Source organism: Juglans regia, chromosome 3 (genome assembly GCF_001411555.2).
Source record: "Juglans regia cultivar Chandler chromosome 3, Walnut 2.0, whole genome shotgun sequence".
Lineage (NCBI taxonomy): Eukaryota > Viridiplantae > Streptophyta > Magnoliopsida > Fagales > Juglandaceae > Juglans > Juglans regia.
In genome coordinates, this window is record NC_049903.1 from 3,173,246 (window position 1) to 3,194,139 (window position 20,894).

A 20,894-nucleotide genomic window follows, 5' to 3' on the forward strand; every position below is an offset into this window, starting at 1 on the left:
AAACTACGAAACTTTTCACTTTATCCCCTAATTTAAAACATAAGGTGCAATTTTACTCGTTTCGTTGGCATAAGTTATTTGAAATGGAATAATTACAAGCGTAAGTACTATGAAGAGCATTGGTCGAAGATTTAAATTTCCTTCATTTTTTTTATCTAAATTATTTTTACAATTCAGAAAAACATAGACATAGCACGTGAACTCAATATCAAATACGAGTACTTTTATTATAATGCATTCACATTGCATACTATTATGTGGTATAATTTATTTTGAAAGATAAATTTTAAATTTTAAATTTTACAAATCAAATCTTATTATTTAAGTTATGTAAATTGTGTGTTCTATATACAGACTTGATAACAAAATAACTGATTATTTAGGAAAAAAAATTACCAACCGACTATTTCACTGTCATTTTGTAACTATAACCTTCTCAATATCCAAGCATTCCAACAATAAATACCTTATGAAGTGATTTGGTCCATGTTTATTCTGAAACCTTCCATTCCATAGGTAACATAACCAACAGTGTAACACAACACCTGATGCTTCACCCACTGCCCCAGAGGACACCCCATCCCACACTCCCAACCACTCCAACTCCCGTTCTCCTTAAACCCCCACAGTTACAAAACCCTCTTAATCAACATAGCTTTGAACAAAGTTACAGGCACGTCTGCAACCTCCTCCTCTCCCTAACCCACTCCAGATCCCTCCCAAAGGGCCTTCAAATCCACGCACTCATCATCAAATCAGGCCTCCAAACCATCCCCCTCATTTCCCATCACCTCATAAACTTCTACTCCAAGTCCCAATTGCCCCTCCTTTCCGGCCAAATTTTCGACGAGGCCCCACGTAAGTCGTCCACCACTTGGAGCTCCGTGATCTCCTCCTTTTCCCAGAATGAGCTTCCCTCGATTGCCCTCGAGTTCTTTCGTCGAATGTTCCGTACTGGGGTTCGACCCGACGACCATATACTCCCGAGCGCGACGAAGTCGTGCGCGATTTTGTCCAGGTGTGATATTGGGCAGTCTATACATTGCCTCTCTGTGAAGACTGGGTTTGAATTTGATGTGTTTGTGGGGAGCTCAATAGTTGACATGTACGCCAAATGTGGGGAAATCAGATATGCTCGGAAAGTGTTTGATGAGATGCCTGGGAAGAATGTGGTTTCCTGGAGTGGGATGATATATGGATATGCTCAGTTGGGTGATGATGAGGAGGCTTTAAGACTGTTCAAGCAAGCTTTGTTCGAGAATTTGGATGTTAATGATTTTACATTTTCAAGTGTGATACGGGTTTGTGGCTATTCAACGCTACTAGAATTGGGGAAGCAAATACATGGGTTTTGCTTTAAGACGAGCTATGATTCGTCGAGCTTTGTGGGTAGTTCTTTGATTTCTTTGTATTCTAAGTGCGGAGTTATCGAGGGAGCTTATCAGGTTTTTGCGGAGTTACCAATTAAGAATCTTGGTACGTGGAATGCAATGCTGATAGCTTGTGCTCAGCATACCCATACGGAAAGAGCTTTTTCTCTATTTAAAGATATGGAAGCTGCTGGGATGAAGCCAAATTTCATCACATTTTTGTGTGTTCTGTATGCTTGTAGTCATGCAGGGTTAGTTGAAAAGGGGCGATATTACTTTCAGCTAATGAAGGAATATGGAATTGAGCCAGGGGGTCAGCATTATGCTTCCATGGTGGACTTGCTTGGCCGTGCAGGAAAATTGCAGGATGCAGTTTCGATTATTAAAGAAATGCCTATGGAACCAACAGAGTCTGTGTGGGGAGCTTTATTGACTGGATGTAGAATTCATGGGGATACTGAATTGGCAGCCTTTGCTGCTGATAAAGTCTTTCAGTTGGGCCCTGTGAGCCCGGGCATACACGTGCTACTGTCTAATGCTTATGCTGCTGCTGGAAGATGGGAGGAAGCAGCCAAAGCCAGGAAGATGTTAAGGGACCACGGGATGAAGAAGGAAACGGGCTTGAGCTGGGTTGAGGAAGGAAATAGAGTTCACACATTTGTTTCTGGGGATAGGTATAATGTAAAAACTCGGGAGATCTATCAGAAGTTGGAAGAATTAATGGAGGAAATGGAGAGTGCTGGATATGTGGCAGACACAAGTTTTGTGCTTAAAGGAGTGGATGGTGAGGAGAAAAATCAGGCAATTAGGTATCACAGTGAAAGACTAGCCATTGCATTTGGGCTCGTTACCTTTCCACCTGAAAGGCCAATCAGGGTGATGAAGAACTTGCGTGTTTGTGGTGATTGTCACACTGCAATCAAGTTTATGTCCAAGTGCACTGGAAGGGTGATCATTGTGAGGGATAACAACCGGTTCCATAGATTTGAGGATGGTAGATGCACTTGTGGAGATTATTGGTGATTGATATTGGAAGTTTTCATTCACATTGACCAAATACATATGCAGGCAAACAATTACTGGAAAAGAAGAATTTTGTTTCATTTTTTTTTTTTCACAATTGAAACTTTACTCCAGTATTTAATTTCTGTCTAATTGTATAATGCATTCAGCGGCTTTGGAATATTTTCAGATTGGATTTTGTTCAAATCTGAACTAAGAGGTTCGTCAAGAAAAAAAAGGTTCATCTGCTCGGATCCATACATCCATTAGGTATTTTATTTTTCAATCCATGTCTGGTCTGCTATCATATTAAATTATTGCCGTGTCAACGCACCAGATCTACGTGCCCCAGCTAGACCTGGATATTCACGAAACCAACAACCATCTTGATCTACGTTTGGTCTCCAAAACAAACCCATGCGGTGGAGAACTCAACTTGACTGTAACCATCCAGATTCCAGGAGAGCTTCTTCCATGAAATTCTTAAAAGATTTTTTTCCCTGACTTTCGGTCAAAGTAGAGGATTCAGTATCAGAGCCTCAAGATTCTGTTACCAATCGAAAATAAACATGCTCCAATAGGTTTGTGGAATGGTTGTCAAACTCATCTCAATTCATCATTACAATTTTTTCAAATTCCAATACAAAATATAATAAACAATTCAACTTTTTCAAATCTCAAAATAATAATAATATTAAAAAATAATATTTTAACAATATTTTATCATCTTAACTCAACTCAATTCAACTCAACTCACTTCAACATCCAAACACACACTTAAGCGAGAAAGGTTCATGGAGTTGAAAGTGAAAAATAGTTGAGGAAGGTTATGCACCATCACGGTCCAACGTTTAAATTCCACGTAATTAAAATTAAATAGCGTTAAAGCAGCCTTGGTTGAGTGTACGGACGGTTATGACCATCACATAGTTATTTGGCATTTTCATTTTTATTAGATTACACGTTTTAAGCTTGTTTTATCTTCCTCTTGAAGACAACGTGAATGTCCCAAGAGTAACCTAAATTTTTAACTGTTGCTGTAATTTAATCTTTTTTAATTATGCCTAAGATCACGTCCAAAACAGTTGTTGATTAAATAAAGATCTTATGGTGTATTGTCTCTATTGATGATATGATGCCTCTTGCTTATAAAATAAAAAATAAAAGAGTAATGCTAGATACAAACTTCAAATAGACAAGTTTCAAATAAGTTTTTTTGTAAAAAATTGAATCTCACTAATAAAGAATAATTTTTTTTTTAGGTGAGATTTACTTTTTTATAAGATTTGTATGAGATTTGTCTATTTAAAATTTGTATAAATCATTTTTCTTCTTATTTATATTCAACGAGAATTAACACTTTTAATCATTCTTTGATTATACTTTCTAATCTATTATAGTGTCTAAAAGACATTTTTTCTCTGTTTCTTTTCTTTTAATTTAAGAGAGCTCTCATAATTTATGCTACCCAAAATCATTTTTTGCCCAACGGGTGAAATTCGAAAAAATGTCTTAAATAGTTCATATGTAGGTCATTGTTATCGCTACTCTACTGCTTGATGTCCTTATTGTTATTTCTAGTTATTTTTATAATTTTTTATTTTTTATTTTTATTTACATTTTTTTAATATATTTTAATATTTTAAAAAATAAAAAATATACAATACTCTTAAAATTACTGCCTTCATCGTTAAGTAAAATAACAAAAAACAAATTTACTGAGCGGTCAAATAGAACGGTAACTATTAGGCGGCATAGTAGGTTTTTTCTAAATTTTAAAAACCAGAATGTGACTTGGTCAATGCACCCCCCCGTAAAGGAAGAGCCCGTGTCATTTTCAGGCATGTCACCATTCGAAGCTGAATTATTTTTGTATGCATGTATAGTTTTGCCGGGTGTTCAGAACTTGGGTAGGTCGACGTAGTGTCTCGTTATCTGGGGTAAGACTATTATTCCGGATCACACCTTTCTCTTTGAAATGGAATACCTATACGCATCTACTTCCCAGTTAAGTATCTTTCGTTCATTTACGAATTTCTGTTCTTAGTTCTTGTGCGTCTTCCATTTGTAAATCAATCTCTCTTTTTGAAACACTCGAATTTGATTCCCTCTGCTGAAGGTGGAAACGCCATTCCAGTCATGACTTTAGATGCGGTTTCGTGGCTGTGGAAAAGCATTGGCAAGATGCCCCTCTTTCTACTCTTCAAAGACACAAGGTGCTATACAATGACTGAATATCTTTAACGTTCGGAGTTTTTCAAGTTTTTTTGCTCTTTGTCATCGTACTGCCATTTGTGTTGTTATTTTTGTGGCAGTTGTTGTTTTCAACCTAATATGAATGAACTATGGTCTTTTTTCCTTCTGTTTCTCATGATTAAGTTGCGCCCTAAAACCTCTATTTATTATTCATCTTTGATTGAAATAGTGAATTGATTCGAATGTTTTCTTTCTTTTGCCCGACTAATTGATTTAAACGTTAAACTTGCAACTTTACAATGTTGCCAGGAATGTTTTCAGAAGCGATGATATAGGCAAGGAAATAATGCAGATCGCACTCCCAACCGCTCTGGCTTTAGCAACCGACCCTATTGCTTCTATAATAGACACTATATTCATTGGACGCATAGGTTAGTTCTTAATGTTCCTTTTTATTTAGTTGCTACTTCACAAACCTCCTGCATGGTGTTTGTTACCCTTTTGACTTGTGTTCAAGTTGTTGAATCTTGTGCAAAAGGCGATGCTATGCATCCTAGAAGTAGACCTCTATTTATGGTGTTCCAAAGGGAACAACAGATACATATACGAAAATTAGTAGTAAGGACTCCACCAGATTTTGAAGTATATCTATTATACTGGTTCATAATATGGTGTTATAGAAAATATTTCCTTAATGTCTAGAGAACTGATATATGTGTAAATATGCATCTATCTTATCGCATTACTGTATTATGACACTCATTTCTCCTTATATGAGCATGGTATTGTTAATTCTTATTCAACCCGTGACATGTTTCTAAACTGAGAACTTTTTCCCTAGATCAACATTGGGCTATTTTAGGTTGCCGCATTATATCACTGTTTGGTTCTGGTCTTGATCACCAGGCTACTATTCATATAGGTGCTGTGGAGCTTGCTGCTGTAGGAGTTTCTATTGCTGTTTTCAATCAAGTATCAAAGATAGCAATAATTCCACTTGTCAGTGTTACAACATCTTTTGTAGCTGAGGAAGATGCTAATGAAAGATTGAGTATGGAAGCAGATGACAGTGAAGTACTCAAAAAGGGTTATGCTGTCGATCTGGAGATGGAAATGAAAGAGTTGATACCTCAAGTTGGTGTGCCTTTTCTCTTCTCCCCCCTCCTGTATTTGTTAAAGTACATGTTAGTATTATTGTTAGGAGTATTTGCCATCTTATGGAAATTCCAATATCCTTCAAGTTTTTTTCTTATTCTTCCCCTGTAAAGTTTTGTGAATTAGTCTCGTCTATTAACATGTTATGGATCTTGGTTTATTTTAAAAACAGAGTCTTCGTGCAAGTCATCAACCCTTACCAAAAGTTACAGGAGAACAGATGATAGAAGGCATATTCCATCAGCTTCATCAGCATTGGTTGTTGGTAGCCTGCTAGGGCTCATACAAGCTTTATTCCTCATTTTTTCTGCTAAGCCAATATTGAACTATATGGGTGTAGATTCTGTAAGTTTTCTTTTAGAAGTGCTAGGTATCACTTCACTTTCGTTGGAGTTCCGTTGTATATAATTTGCTTGCTAAAAATGGTTGGAGAAAATTTGCGAGTCATACCTTCGAAGTTGTAGTATTGCATTGGAGAAGCACATAAGGCTCTCATGTTCCCCCACCCATAGGCTCCCAATCAATCTAGCTTCATTTGTTATTCCAATATTCAAGTTATTGTAATCTGCATACAATGACTACATCACAATTCTGTTCCTGTAGAATTCTCCCATGTTAAAGCCGGCCCAACAATACTTGACACTGAGGTCTCTTGGTGCTCCAGCGGTTCTTCTCTCTCTGGCCATGCAAGGGGTTTTTAGAGGATTTAAAGACACAAAAACTCCGTTATATGCTACCAGTAAGTTTTTTCATCTTGGGTTCTTTTGCATTTCCATCATCATTGATGCAGTATTAACAAATTAACAGAACTTACTCTGCATTCGAATGTCATATGGAGATAATCTAATGAAGACACTTTGTTGTGGTTTAGGATTTGAAAAAGTATCCCTTTAATTTAAAAAAGTGTCAGCCTTTGTTCCACACAGAAGATTGTTTTGAGAATTTGTGCCTAAGGATTATGAAAATTTAAATTTGCAGAAGAATGTTTAAATAGTTGCAAAGTTAGGTGGTAAGCGCTAGATTTATAAAAAATGGAGACTTTAATGTGCAACCTGTCGCATGTATGTAATGTAATTGCCACGAAAAATATATATATATATATAATATAAGTATTTATGTCTAGGATAAATAAACTTCTATGTATTAATTGTTGTTTAATTCACTTCAAAGAAAAAAAAAATCTTCCATGTTTGGCATTTTCGGTCGCAGATAAATCTTATCAAATAGTTTGTTAAATTTGATATAGTGGTGGGAGATGCAGCAAATATCATTCTAGACCCGATATTTATGTTCATACTTCGTATGGGGGTTAGTGGAGCGGCCCTTGCTCATGTTATTTCGCAGTAAGTATCACATTTGTGCTAATTAATTACCATCATCTTGTTTCTGACTCTGGGCTAGGATGTGTTAATAGTTTAGGTCTCTCACATCTATTTGTCATTTGACATCTGATCTTTATAGGTACCTAATCTCCCTGATTCTCTTGTGGCGATTACTGAAAGAAGTTGATCTCTTAGCTCCAAGTATAAACGATCTTCAATTTGGCCGTTTTCTTAGCAATGGTGAGTGTCTTTAAATTTTCTTCCATGACTTGGAAAAGAATCCATGCCTTTCTTATTTTAGTATTCCCCAAATTATTTTTTTCCTACAAATTCGAATGTCAGTGCTGCATATACTTTTTATTTCATGAATTTTAGGACTTGAGGAAATAAGTTTTATGTTATATGGGGAGTTAACGAAATCATTATAGCCAGAAACTTGATTACATGAACTTGTCAATAGATGATGAAAAGAACCAGCTACCATTATCATTCAAGTGCTGCATGTACTTTTTATTTCATGAATTTTAGGACTTTGAGGAAATAAGTTTTATGTTATATGGAGAATTAACGAAATCGTTATAGCCTGAAACTTGATTACATGAACTTGTCAATAGATGATGAAAAGAAGCAGCTACCATTCTGCTTGCATTAACTCTAGAATTGTACAACGTACGTATATAAATGCATGTTGTTATATTCAATGTTGCTTTCTGTGGGCGAACAAGTATTATAAGAATTCATTCTTGGATCTGGCACTGTGTTTCATAATATTTATAAAAGGATACAAAATTGTATTGGACGTTTACAAAACCTACAACTTCCCTCACAACCTTATCCTTAAAGCACACGTCTGTGCAAGTTATAATCAAATACAAGAAATTATTGTAGTACACTATCCTGTTGATCAGGGTGCACCTTTTGTTTTCTTGAATTCAGGATTTATGTTGTTGGTGAGGGTCATAGCTGTGACATGCTGTGTGACCCTGGCAGCCTCATTGGCTGCAAGGCAGGGATCAACAGCAATGGCTGCCTTTCAGGTTTGCCTACAGATATGGCTGGCAACCTCTTTGCTTGCTGATGGGTTGGCTGTTGCCGGACAAGTAAGATTCATAATACTTTTCGATCAAATGCAAGGATCCAACTACCATCATTACCTTCACACATATGTATACAAAGACCTATGCTCAACTTGCCAAGGGACAGAAACTTGTATGAGATAATTTTACAGACAAAATACATTGAACTTCATACAATACATAAGCTTATACCCAAAAGAATACATAAAAACTTGGAATATTATATTTTTTCGAGCGAGGTGCCCCACCCCCCTTTTCTTCCTTTACTTTCACTCAATATCATCATTTATAAATAGCCAGAAAAAGGTTTCTGTGGCTCAGACTGTTTTTAGTTATTGGAAAATGCTTAATCTGACTTTTTAAGAATCATGTACATCTCACTTCATTTCCATTTTTTTTTTTCTTTTTGAGCTTGGTTATAATATCATACAAATTGAACTGTCTCTAAAGCATGAATCTAGACGTGTCTAGCTTGGCTGTGTGTGAATTCGTTTTTTATCATCGTTACCTTGATTCATACCAAACTATCCAGAAGCATGCCCTTTTCTGAATTGTCTCCATGACAGACTGTGGTGACACCTTTTCTCAGGCAATTCTTGCAGGTGCATTCGCAAAGAAGGATTACAACAAGGCTGCAACCACTGCTTCTCGTGTTTTGCAGGTATGCTGGTTTTTTTGATTATTATTAATATGGCTTCTCACATTCTGCATTGCTTATGGTTCTATAATGCAGTTGGGCTTGGTTTTGGGGCTATCACTCTCGGTCATCGTTGTAGGTGTATTACAATTTGCCCCCAGAATATTTACACAGGACATCAATGTTCTGCAACTTATAGGTCTAAGCATTCCGGTAATCCCTCTCTCTCTCGAACCACATTAATGTTCTTTTTCCAGTTCACATGATTCCTATAATTTTTAGTTGTGACCATTTTATTTTATTTTGCTAGTTTGTTGCGGTGACTCAACCTATCAATGCTTTAGCATTTGTTTTTGATGGAATCAACTATGGTGCTTCCGATTTTGCATATTCTGCTTACTCAATGGCAAGTCCTCAAATCCCTTGTTTGCTCCATGTGATTTTTTCTTTCCATTTTTCTTTTTCCCGCCAAGTTTAGTTTGATTTCTTACTGAATCTTTAAGCCACCATTGAGGTTGGAAGATTCTACCCTCAGTACTTTCCTTTAGAAATAAATTTATCCATAGCACTCTCTCATATAATCTCTGTTTGCACTTTGTCCCCAGGTTTTGGTGGCATTAGTGAGCATAACGTGCTTATTTATACAATCATCAAGTCATGGCTTTATTGGAATCTGGATTGCTTTGTCTATCTATATGAGTTTGCGCGCATTGGCTGGCTTTTGGAGGTAACTACTTCTGCAAGAAGACTATCATATCAATCATTTAATCTCTTGCATCTTTTGTCAAGTTGGAAAGAAATGCATGCTTTCATCTTTCTTCCTTTCTTTTCTTATTTGCTATAATATGGTTTCTAACAGGAATTATATGCAAGTATTGAGGAGAATTCAGTTGAACTTAACGTTCACGCTTATAACTTTGCAGGATAGGGACTGGTACAGGACCATGGAGATTTCTCAGGGAATTATAGCTGCCTATGGGATGTTCTGTACATAGATTTTTTTTTTTTTTTTTCCTGAATTCAGGTAATCAAGGCCTTCATGCTGTAATAGGATGATTCATGTTTCCAACTAAAATATAATGGTATTTGCTTCCCATTTCTTTAACTGAAAATTTGGTGTTTCCTCGTAAAAAAAATTAAAAATTAAAACAATGGGGTGTGCAATTTTCCTCGGACAGAGTTATTTATTTTGGTTCACGAAACCTAAGGTTATGATAGGGTATATCCTTGTTTGGTGTCTATGTTTTAACCACCACACCTACTTTCTATACCCCTCCTCTATGTTTTAGGAAGTTTCAGTTCAATTTTTAGAGAGTATTTAGTGCAAATGGTACCCAAAAATAACTTTGTTTCACTTTTGCTATACTTTGAGCAAAGGCTTGCATGGTAGCTGTTCCCACTCAGAAAGGTAACCCAGATGGCAACATCCCTCAAAATGCCTAGAAAGTGAGAGAGAGCTCGCGAAATGAAAAACAACAAACTAAAATGGTATGAGTTTGAGCTCCAGAATCCAACATATCTGTCATACCAAAATGTCCACCACAGACTACTCTTGCCTTTCATTGCACAAAATGTGTTCAAATGGTTTCAAGAAGAATCATACATTTTGAAATATGCCCTATTTTAAGTCTCTCATGGACATGAAGTGGTTGAGATATAAAGTCATTCGAATACCCGTCATTAAATGACAATAGACCCGGTTCCGTGGACGTGACATCAATATAATTGGCGCTTTGTCTTGAGTTACCAATAATAAAAAATTTTAAAAAAATAAGATAATAGAAAATAAGATTAAAGAATAGTATTGATATTTTAAAATAAAAAATTCTAAACATAAGTACTTAAAAATATATAATTTTATCATTTACCTTTATATTTCTGAAATATAAAGATAAAAAAATAAAGTCACGTATTTTTAAATAATGTACAAAATGTGAAATTTCTGTATAATAAGACTCTTTTAAAATTATTCCATTAGTCTAATCCTCTTTTACTCAATTCCTTCTACAAGTTCAGTATATTGGAAAAGGCCAACATGATATATATATATATATATATATATTCAACGTGTAAATTGGCACACGCATTGCACTCTGATTTGTATGATCAATATCGTACAAACAAACAAAACTTTACACGAAGTTAACGCTAAATAATGCATTGGCACAACCCCTTTACGATTAAAAAAAAAAAAGTAAAAGGGAAATATGTATCCAACCTTTAAATTTTCCTTTATAATGGTCCAAATCAATCATCTTCAGCTCAGCGATGAAATGATGCAGAAGATGACACCAATCCACAAGTCAGCATGCATGCAGAATCCCTCTGCTTTTTTTATTTTCTCTTTTTACAACTTTGCCTAAAAGCAACTTGCCAAGAACCATTTTCATGGTAACTCTTTTCTTGTTACTTTTCCTCAAAGTTATTTTCAAGGATTTCGTTAGTGAAATTTTGAAGAAGACACGAAACGAAAGTGTGAGAGCGAGGAAGAGGTTAGAACTTAGCAAGCAAGTTTCACTCTTTTTATTTTTCTCCTATTTGCATGAACCTGCTTTATATTTATACTTTATCATATTTAATTATATCAGTTGAAGTGTCACAATCTAAATGAATTTTTATTTAAATTTTATTAAATTAATTAAAAATAACGTTAACTGATTTAACTGAAACTGATAAGATTCAGAAAAAAAAAAAAAAAAAGTTATAATATTATACATGATCGCTATTGTTCCGTGAAAATTTTTTATTAGTCATTATTCAACACCCTACACAGTATAAAAAAATTATAAATATGAAGCGTGAGAATAAATAATAATTGATGCATAGCATTCATCTTATTTCATTCATTACTTTTAAGTGTTAAAAAGAGCAAAATATAAACAAATTCAAAGTTTATAGAACTTTACTTTTTCTATTTATTAACAGACACTGCAACAAGAGAAAAAGACACAAATTTCATCATTTTCGTATGATCTTTCAACAGAATATACAATGAAAAAGCACCCATCAAAATCGTTGCAACAAGGAACCCACCATCCAGTGTCGTCTTTTCCACTTTTCTCATTCTTCCTATTTTGATTGTCTTTTTTTTTTCTTCTTCTTATTCTAATATTAGAGATTATAAAAATATTATTAACGAGAATTTTCCACAATCTTCCATAGGGTCATTGTCGCACTTCAAAATATTAATAATAAAAAAGGCTATAGAAATTCATAAAAAATTATTTCAATCCATCAAAGATGTGGAATGGAACCTTACGTTATGTAGCCACGGCATCTAATGAAAACAACTAATTATATCACTATTAGAAAAATCTTTATAAACAGAAATGTCTAGTCATGACAAATAGAATTATTAAAATATTAAAAACAAATTTACAACTGAAAAAATCATAAGTTTATAAAATAGTTTTCTTTATAATTTCCTTTCATGGCCTAAAATTTCTCTCGAGTCCATTTCTAAGAGAATATTATCGTTAAAACTATATAAATAAAAAGAAAATCTAGAAAGATGTGTGATGATATGGTTTTTAAGATATTTATCTTAAAGAAAAATGCTTTAATTACAAAAAAAAAAAAAAAAATCTCATAAAAAAAATTGATATGGTATATTATATTGTAAATTTATTTTTATTATAAAATAAATCTAACTAGTCATGTAAAATTATGTTAATTTATAAATTTATTTTTTCTAATTTTTATATATTTTTAATATATTTAAAAAATAAAAAATAATATATCAATACAATAAAAATTATTTTCTTAATTATTAAATAAAAATAAAAAAGTACATAAACGAAGCAACAAACTTAGGCGCTTGCGGTAAAAGAAGTAATGTTTTTCACAAGATCCTAAAAATGCTTTACCCAAGAATATGATCTAATATTAAATTACTAAATGGCATTTTTCCCATCGACAATCACCATCCACATTCCACAGAGTCTCCAACCCCCACTCCACTACTGGGATTTGGAATCCGCCAGAGGGTGAGGTCCGAGGCAGGCCATCCTGATAAACCCACTCATCATCACAAACCACTTCCAATTTAGATAGAACAAGAGGATTAGCACCAAAAGAAAGAACCCAATGAATAAATAAAAGGAGAAAGAAAGGCTAAAATAATGGAGTAACAATGTCAGTTCAGCTTTAACTAAATGTCACATCATTATAGAATCATAACTTTCTCCATAAGCCTATCTGTTCCCACTCAGCCGAACCCACATCATTGTTCCCAAATCACATCAGAAACAACATGCTCTGCATTCATCCCCCACAGACAAATCACATTTTACGCACTACAGGAGGACGGACCCTCTTGCATTTTCCTAGAGGTGATTCGAAAGGACGGTACCCCAAAACATTTCAAACTCTACGGAAGGACCCTCTTGAACAGTACCCAAAATGCCTCCCCTTTTTTTATTCTTGTGCACAACTCCCTTGGCTTTAGCATTATTCTATTCAAAAAGGAAAAAAGATGGAACATAGAATCTGGTTTTCATTCCAATCGAATACGGTTCTCTTGATGGGAAACAAAAAAAAATGACAGAAATATATGCTGCCTAAAATTTGGAAGCCAAAAAGAAACACTCATTCTTGGTTCATTCTTCTGAATGTAACCCAGACGGTTTCTCACCCTATCTAATTTCTGTTGAAATAAATGGCGTAAATGAATCTTTTTTCCCCCTTTTTTTCGAACTTCTCCCTTGCTTTCTTCCTTTGTTTGCCGTTACCTTCTTCTCACACTCAACCGCCAACAAAATCTGGAACAGGCACTTGTTATTTTTACTAAAATCTGTTGTTAACTACCTCGAGGCTCGGTTAGAATGACTTCAATTTTGCTGAGCCACAAGATGATCAAGCTTCATTTGTTCGAGCCATGCTCCCAAAACAGCATGATCAACCGATTCAATTTGCGAGGTCATAGTTGGACCCTCACCAGCCGACGCAGTAGCAGCAACATCTGAGACAGGCGTTGCAAGCTTTTCTTTGATATCAGTTGGAGATTCTTTGACAAGCGATTGAACCCATGATAGATCCGGCTCCTCTCCATTGTTCCCAAACTCAAATGAAGATGACCTGCGGAGCTTACCTAATTCGTCTGTACTAACAGCCCAATCCAGCTTACCATTTGAGGATCCCCACTTAGACCAAGAATTTACAGGGGATCCAACAATGGAAGCAGAGTTCGAGCCAAGTTCTCGTGAGCTGAGGCTGCGAAACTGTTGCTGCTTCTCACGTTGAGCTAACATGGACACCCGAGAGCTCATTGGTGATATAGGTTCCACACTTCGGGGAGACATCCTCCCTGATGTCGGAACGGCAAAGGATGACTGCAATAAATGATGATCAACATTTTTCGGGGAGTAGTTTGTATTGATCGGGGACAACATGCTCTGCTGCTGAAATTGATTAAGAACTGCTGATTTGTGTGTTGGGGAGAAAACAGCTGAAGCCAATGCTTGATCCGTATACCGAGGAGATGAACTCTCGGCAGAAAATAGATCATCAAGATTTGAAGGGGTTAGTGTCTTAAACCGACCAGAACGGTTCAGAGAATTAGAACTCATAGATGGTTGAGAGAAGCAAGAAAACTCATTTAAGAGCTGCTGTTGCTGCAAATCAAAATCTGGAAACATATCAAAGTCCTCTGCAGGAATGTCTCTTGCATTGAGGGAAGATCTCAGGCGACTGGACTGAACATTGCTTCCTGGTAGATGCAAGGCTGGGACATTTGGTTGGGGCCAGGCAGAGTGTGACATGCCATTAGCAGATGGAGACATGGGTGGAGTGAATGGTGAAGGGGAGCCAGGTAGGAGGTTCATGGCTGCAGCAAAGTCCATGGCTGTGGCACCAGAAGTACTTGATCGTGGAGAGGGAACAGCAGAACCAGTAGATACATATAGTGGCCGGAGTTCCTCGGCAGTGTGGGCAAAAAAGCAGACTCTCCTTGCACAATTGGTACCATCCTTGCAAATCCGGGTTCGATATTGAGCAGGGTGCAGCCAACACTCGAAAACACCATGAGCATATTCACACATATCCCCACGCCTGCAAGCCCCCTTTCGGAAATCAGGACAAGGGACGCAGCTGTAATGGAACTTCCTTGGATCCCTTCTTCGAGCATTTTCCCCTGGATGAACAAACGGGCACTCGGTCCAATCATGAGAGTAGGCACGCGAACAAGGCCGCACCTTGAATGAATACATTCGGAATTCATCAGTCGAATAGATGCTGTTCTTGATATCAGGGAGAGATGGGTCAACAGGGTATTCTTTCTTCTCTGACACAGAAGATACAGGGAGATCACTAAAATTGACCTTTGTTGGTGAAGAAGTAAAATCTGCAGTGGACGGGGATCCATTCTCAGGGGATGAAGAAAGCGGGGGCGAACTCGAACTCAAAGTGCCTGTTACTATTGTCAGCTTGTGCTCAACATTAGAGCCGTCAGTTTTAAGGAGTTCTACAAGAGTCAATTTGACATCTTGGAGCTTTGGTGGAACAACAATAACATCAATTGGACAGTGGCCATTGGCATCTATCAAATTTGGATCAGCTCCTGATGCTAAAAGCAGTTTCACAGCATCAACAGCATTTACAGCCCCACCTGAGGCAGCACAGTGAAGGGCAGTACTTTTATCAAGTCCACAGGATCGATTTATATCAGCTTCGGACAGAGAAAGGATCAGCTTCATGACATCAATGCTTCCATATGTAGCAGCAACCATCAGAGGTGTTCTATGCTCATAAACCATCTGCTTTGAGCCCTTCTTACGACCATACCACAGACCAATCTCATCAATACCAGAAGGATCGCACTCAATCGATCTTTTGAAGCCTTCAATGTCATTGTTAGCAGCAAGTTCAAGCAAACTAGCAAAAGCATCTTCCGTTTCAACAGTCAAGTGGTTCATCATGTCTATGTTGGAGGGTCTACTTTCGTCAATGGAAATAGAAGCTAATGTTGGGGACAAACTGAATTTTAACCACTCTGAAACACAGCACATACTTTCATTTGCTGGACGTCTGAACCAAATAACAACAGTAAGGTTCAAGACTTGCAATCAGTATTAATTCAATCCAAAAAGCTTAGAAACATAATATAAATATCCCTCCACGAAATTGCCAGCACAAACCCCTTACAAACAATATCTAGAAAAGGTATAAAAAAACTGAATCAGAATCACAAGAAACCAACAAAGGCAAATGGTTGGACTGTAATAGCTTCTGAGGGTGTACAAGAACGGACGACAAGCAGAAATGGATTTTAAATATTAAAATCAGGCATAGATTAGGATTGAGTACAGGACAATGAAAAAAAATTTAACTAATAGGCAACATAAGCAATTTGTGAGTTAAACATATGAATCCCGGTTCTGGATTTTATATTTCTATTTGATCTAGATTCTCCAACCGGTGACAAATAGTACACAAACTTAATTTCTTCGGTGCAGCCGACCTGGAATTATTGTTCTGTCCATGAGTCCAAAAGAAAGAATTTGAGGGAAAAAAATAAAGACGAAACATATTATCTTTTCGGCTTCCAAGAATTGTAAGAAAAGTAAAGAAATTATTTTTTATTGGGATGAATAATACTTGGCGTTTTTCACTGTCAAGGACCCAAGACGAAGAACACTGTTCCTTGTTACTAAACTAAGCAACCCAAACAACGTAAGACAAAGATTAATTTGCACGTCCAAACAGAGGTTAAAGAAAATCAAAAGACTCAATCTTTCAAGTCTGAAACTGAAAAAACAAAACAATTCATCAGACGGAGAGATCAAAGAAACAATTGAAGGGATGATCTTTCAAGAAATCTAAGAGTCATTATGTCCGGCAAAATGTTTATTAAAAGGAGAAATATTTCTTGAAAAAAAAGAAAGTAAAATTAACAATAATTAAAAGCATGTAAGAAACAACGACCACAATCATAGCAGCCAATATAATCACACAGACTTCCAAGGACCGTAGCACGGATCAGAGACAAATGAACTCTGATTCAAACCAAACATTTACCTATTTTTAGCTAGGAATTTGAAAGCTTGCAAACACCAAAACTAGAAACTACTCGTGAAGACTATCTTCCTCCACGTGATCACACACTCGAACATACCACATGGGTTCGGACGGAGAGAGAGAGATCAAGCACAAATAATACCAAGACAAGTCAACAATCAATTTGAGAGTGGAGAGGCACTGTGCTAAGACCGAATCTTACCAGATTTTTTCTTCCAGTTAAGGAAGCGAAGCAAGCACCATGCAGTTGAGTCGTGAGGCAGATCTAAACGCTTTGCAGCAAGAGTGACTGGACTCCGAGAAAATCTGTGGGAAAACTTATCTGAGCGACAAAGTTGTAAAGAAAAGCGAAAGAGGGACAGAGATAGATGCTTGTTCTCCTTCTTCCATCTCCATTTACTATGTTCTGCTTTCTCATGGAAAATATAAATATATATATTAATTAATAAATCCACGGCTTTAAATTTTTAATTATTTTTTTTTTGTTAAATATATATATAAATATATCGGGTGTTTTGAAATAATCGCCTATCCTATAAGAGCGATAGAAAATAAACTTCAAAATTCAAAAAAAGGCAAAACGCACTGAGCACGGATTTGAATATTCTCGTGCTGCACCTTGTGCTTTTACACTCATCAATGGCATCGTGCCACGCAATACGATGATGGCAGAAAAGTCATTCCGACATCAGTTTTTTGGATAGACACGCCACAGTGTGCGGACGTGGCAAATATTCGTTGATCGATTGGTGCTCGAGCAGTAGAAAGAAAGTAGACGAATAGGACGCATTTGTAATAATTTAACCCAGTCTTCGGGGTCAAATTCTGTGGAAATTCAACCTAAAGAATGTTAAATTCCGAGAGATAGAAATCTAGTGCATCCTCCTCACAAATCCAAAATGTAACCTAATGCCCCTGGCTTCAATCCATCGCAACTCACTGCTCGCTAAAACCAATAGATCGTCTACACGTTGATGAAGCGCGTTGTTCTGCTCAGCAGGTGAAATTAATCTACCCAGCGTAAACGCACTTTGGAAGTGTCCCTGGGAAACTGGATGGGGAGGTGAAAGGTACGGGGATGACTTCCTGGTAAAGCTAATGATCGGGTTGAAGTGACCGGGCCGAGCCGGTGAGAATGCGCTCGTCTGCGTGGTCGAATAGACTGGATTGGAAGAAGATGCTGGCGTCCACCAATCAGAGACATCGGAGCTGCTTGTTCTAGAATAAGATAAGATTAAAATTTTATAAATTATAATTAAATATTTTTAAAAATAAAGAAAAAAATTAAATGCAAAATATTATAAAATTTAAATATTATTTTTTATTTAAAATTTAAACAAATTAAATTATTTTTTAATTAAAAATTTAAAATATATATAATGGTTGATTTAAAAATTTTATATTTAAATTAAAGTACTGTTATATTTCTTGAGAGATATAGTTTGAGAATCTACCGTTTTTTTAATTTTTTTCATCTTTTTTTATGTAATTTTTTTAATCATCATAAATATTTAAAAAAATAAAAAATTTACAATATTAATAAAAAATATTTTCTTAAAAAAAATATCATTCGAAATACAAGTTTAGAATTCAAAATATTTATTTCTAAATTATATTTAAAAAATATAAAATAAAATGAAATAAAATGATAATTTTAAAATAATATATATTTTCACTTTATTTATATTTATAATCCATCTCAATTTATTTTATTATTATTTATTATTTAACAATTTTAACTCATAAATCTTACTATTATTTATAATTTATTTTATTATTATTTATAATTATCTCAATTCATTTTCGAATTCAAATTATACCTTAATTGCACAAGAGCGGGCCTGAGACAAGATTCAATTCTAGTTAATTGTGGCGTCAAATCACATTAAAAAACCATCTGATGAATATTATTTTTTTAGAAGATAATATATTATAAAAAGATAAGAAGATGATAAGAAAAATAAAAATAAAAAATATTATATTTTTAATATAAAATATAATTACATAAAAATTGTAAAAAATAATTAAAATATATCGTTATTCTATTTATATTAATATAATATAAGATGAGATAGCAGTATTTATTATAACTTTAAATAAAAGTTAAAACCTTGAACTTTATTTATTAAAATAAAATCAAATATGCAGAAAAAGAAAACAAAAATTGGAAAGAAAAAACCTTTTGCAGCCGCCCCAGTTGACTGAAACATAAAGTGAAAGGGAATATATTGTACTTAAATATTCAGGTATTTGTGTGTTATACTCGGACAGGAGACTTGGGCCTGAGCGATGATAATATTTGTTTAGAGAATGAGATGATATAAAAATAAATAATTTATAAATAATAGTAAAATAATTTAAGTTATGATATTTTGTAGAGTTTTAAAAAATGAGAGAATATTTTGAATAAAAATATTATAAAATAAAAATATTGTTAGAGTATTATTTTTTAATATTATTTTTATTTTGATATTAAACAAAATTTGAATTGTTTTTGTGTTTTATTTTAAAATTTGAAAAAATTTTAATGATTAAATAAAAAAATTTAAAATTTAAAATTAAAAAATATATATTTGAGTGGTGTTTAAATGTTGATATATGATGAAATGAGACCATCTAAAATCATCTCATTATCTTAACATTTAAATACCATTCAAATATAAATATTTTTTAATTTTAAATTTTCATATAATTATTACTAAATTATTATAATTTTTTTAAATTTTTAAATAAAATATAAAAAATAATTTAACATTAAATTTAATTCAAAATTTTTTATTATTATTTTCGAATTACCTCACCATTATTTATAAATTTTGTACCTTAATTCTTATCTCATCACATGTGTAACAAAACGAGATCGAGTGAGGACTGTTGGAAAGTAGAGAAAATGGGATAATCCGAGACTCCTGTTTTTCAACATTTACTTCCCTTGCCTGACAAGTGTGTGTTTTCAACACAGATATGGACATTTGACGTGATTTCACTTTTGCTACCTTTTTATTTTATTTTTTAATATTTATTATAATAGAACTTTTATTTAAGCAAAATTTTTTTCATTTTCTATTTATTTTGATGCAAATCATGATTAAAAAAAATCTAATTTAACTTTAGTGACAAAGAAAAAAACAAACAAGGGCAAGGTTTTGGATAGAATATTTTTTAAGATAAAAGTCTAAAAATTTTCAGAAATTTATGGGAGATAGTATCTTAGCCTTTTTTATCTAAAAAAAATGGACGGGTGATTATTTATAAACCTCGAGCCTCCAAAATAGAAGTTTTGGATTCGAAATCTCTCGTTTAAAAAAAAAAAAAAAAAACCTATGAGGAATTGTTATTATGTAGAAAGAGTTGAGGGAAAATGAGAAATAACAAAAAGTCAAATTTAAGGACCATGCTTGGAAGAAGATAGAGAAAATATCATTAGATTTAGGACTTGATCCTTTAGAATTTTTGTTTTTATCGAACTTTAATTTAGAGAGAAATAGGGGTACTCAAGTGAATTTTGTAAATAATAATAAATATTTAATTAACATTATAAAATATACTCAATGTATTTATTTCTGTCTCATTGTAAGTTATAGATATTTTCAATAACAAAAGTCATATAACCTTCTGTAATAAAATTATTCAAAAGCCTTTTTACAAAATAAAAATGCACTATTTATACACGTAGTGATCTTTAACCAATTATAAACGAAATTGAAGTACCTAAAGCCCAACTATATCATTAAATCCAAGAATCAGACCAACTACAGTCTACACTCACTTATAAAAGAGTAAGCCCAACTGTAAGAATAATTATCAATGCTGTTCGGATAAAATAATAAAGAAATGATTTATACAAAGTTTAAATAGATAAATTACATATAAGTCTTTATAAAAAAAATAGATCTGTCTTTAAAAAATAAAAAATATTATTTATTAGTAGTATCTTTTTTTTTATAAAGTATTCAATAATTTTACATACAATCGTGAAGTGCATAAATATCGTGTAATTTATTATTAAATAATTATTTCTTTTTTCACATGAATCTTATATTTTATCTACAAATAAATTGAAAGTGACTGACCTAGCAAAGTTTTAAATTTCGTACCGTACCGACCGGTATAGTTGAAATTT

The 20,894-nt window shown here is 34.2% G+C and overlaps 3 protein-coding genes across 4 annotated transcripts; 2 read left to right on the forward strand and 1 right to left on the reverse strand.

Annotated features, from left to right (window-relative positions):
• Nucleotides 1–483: 483 nt before the first annotated feature.
• On the forward strand, nt 484–2,628 carry LOC109007214 (putative pentatricopeptide repeat-containing protein At5g52630). Its single transcript, XM_018986791.2, has one exon. The coding sequence runs from the start codon at nt 549–551 to the stop codon at nt 2,391–2,393; it is 1,845 nt and encodes a 614-aa protein (XP_018842336.2). The 5' UTR covers nt 484–548; the 3' UTR covers nt 2,394–2,628.
• Nucleotides 2,629–4,247: 1,619 nt separating this feature from the next.
• Nucleotides 4,248–9,863, forward strand: LOC109007215 (protein DETOXIFICATION 42-like). 2 transcript variants are annotated; one of them, XM_035688813.1, is made up of 14 exons: nt 4,248–4,379; nt 4,492–4,588; nt 4,878–4,999; nt 5,491–5,706; nt 5,896–6,068; nt 6,327–6,462; nt 6,970–7,066; nt 7,185–7,285; nt 7,982–8,145; nt 8,711–8,782; nt 8,855–8,971; nt 9,069–9,164; nt 9,364–9,485; nt 9,618–9,863. In XM_035688813.1, exons 2-14 carry the CDS (start codon nt 4,512–4,514, stop codon nt 9,751–9,753), a joined length of 1,629 nt encoding a protein of 542 aa, XP_035544706.1. In that variant the 5' UTR covers nt 4,248–4,379; nt 4,492–4,511; the 3' UTR covers nt 9,754–9,863. The 2 variants fall into 2 exon arrangements, with proteins under 2 accessions (XP_035544706.1, XP_018842337.1); XM_018986792.2 differs by having other exon boundaries at nt 4,250–4,379; nt 9,682–9,863.
• A 2,988-nt stretch (nt 9,864–12,851) lies between these two features.
• LOC109007212 (zinc finger CCCH domain-containing protein 30-like) lies at nt 12,852–17,175 on the reverse strand. Its single transcript, XM_018986788.2, has 2 exons — nt 16,974–17,175; nt 12,852–15,781 (listed from the first exon to the last, which is right to left on the reverse strand). Exon 2 carries the CDS (start codon nt 15,760–15,762, stop codon nt 13,588–13,590), a length of 2,175 nt encoding a protein of 724 aa, XP_018842333.1. The 5' UTR covers nt 15,763–15,781; nt 16,974–17,175; the 3' UTR covers nt 12,852–13,587.
• Nucleotides 17,176–20,894: the final 3,719 nt, after the last annotated feature.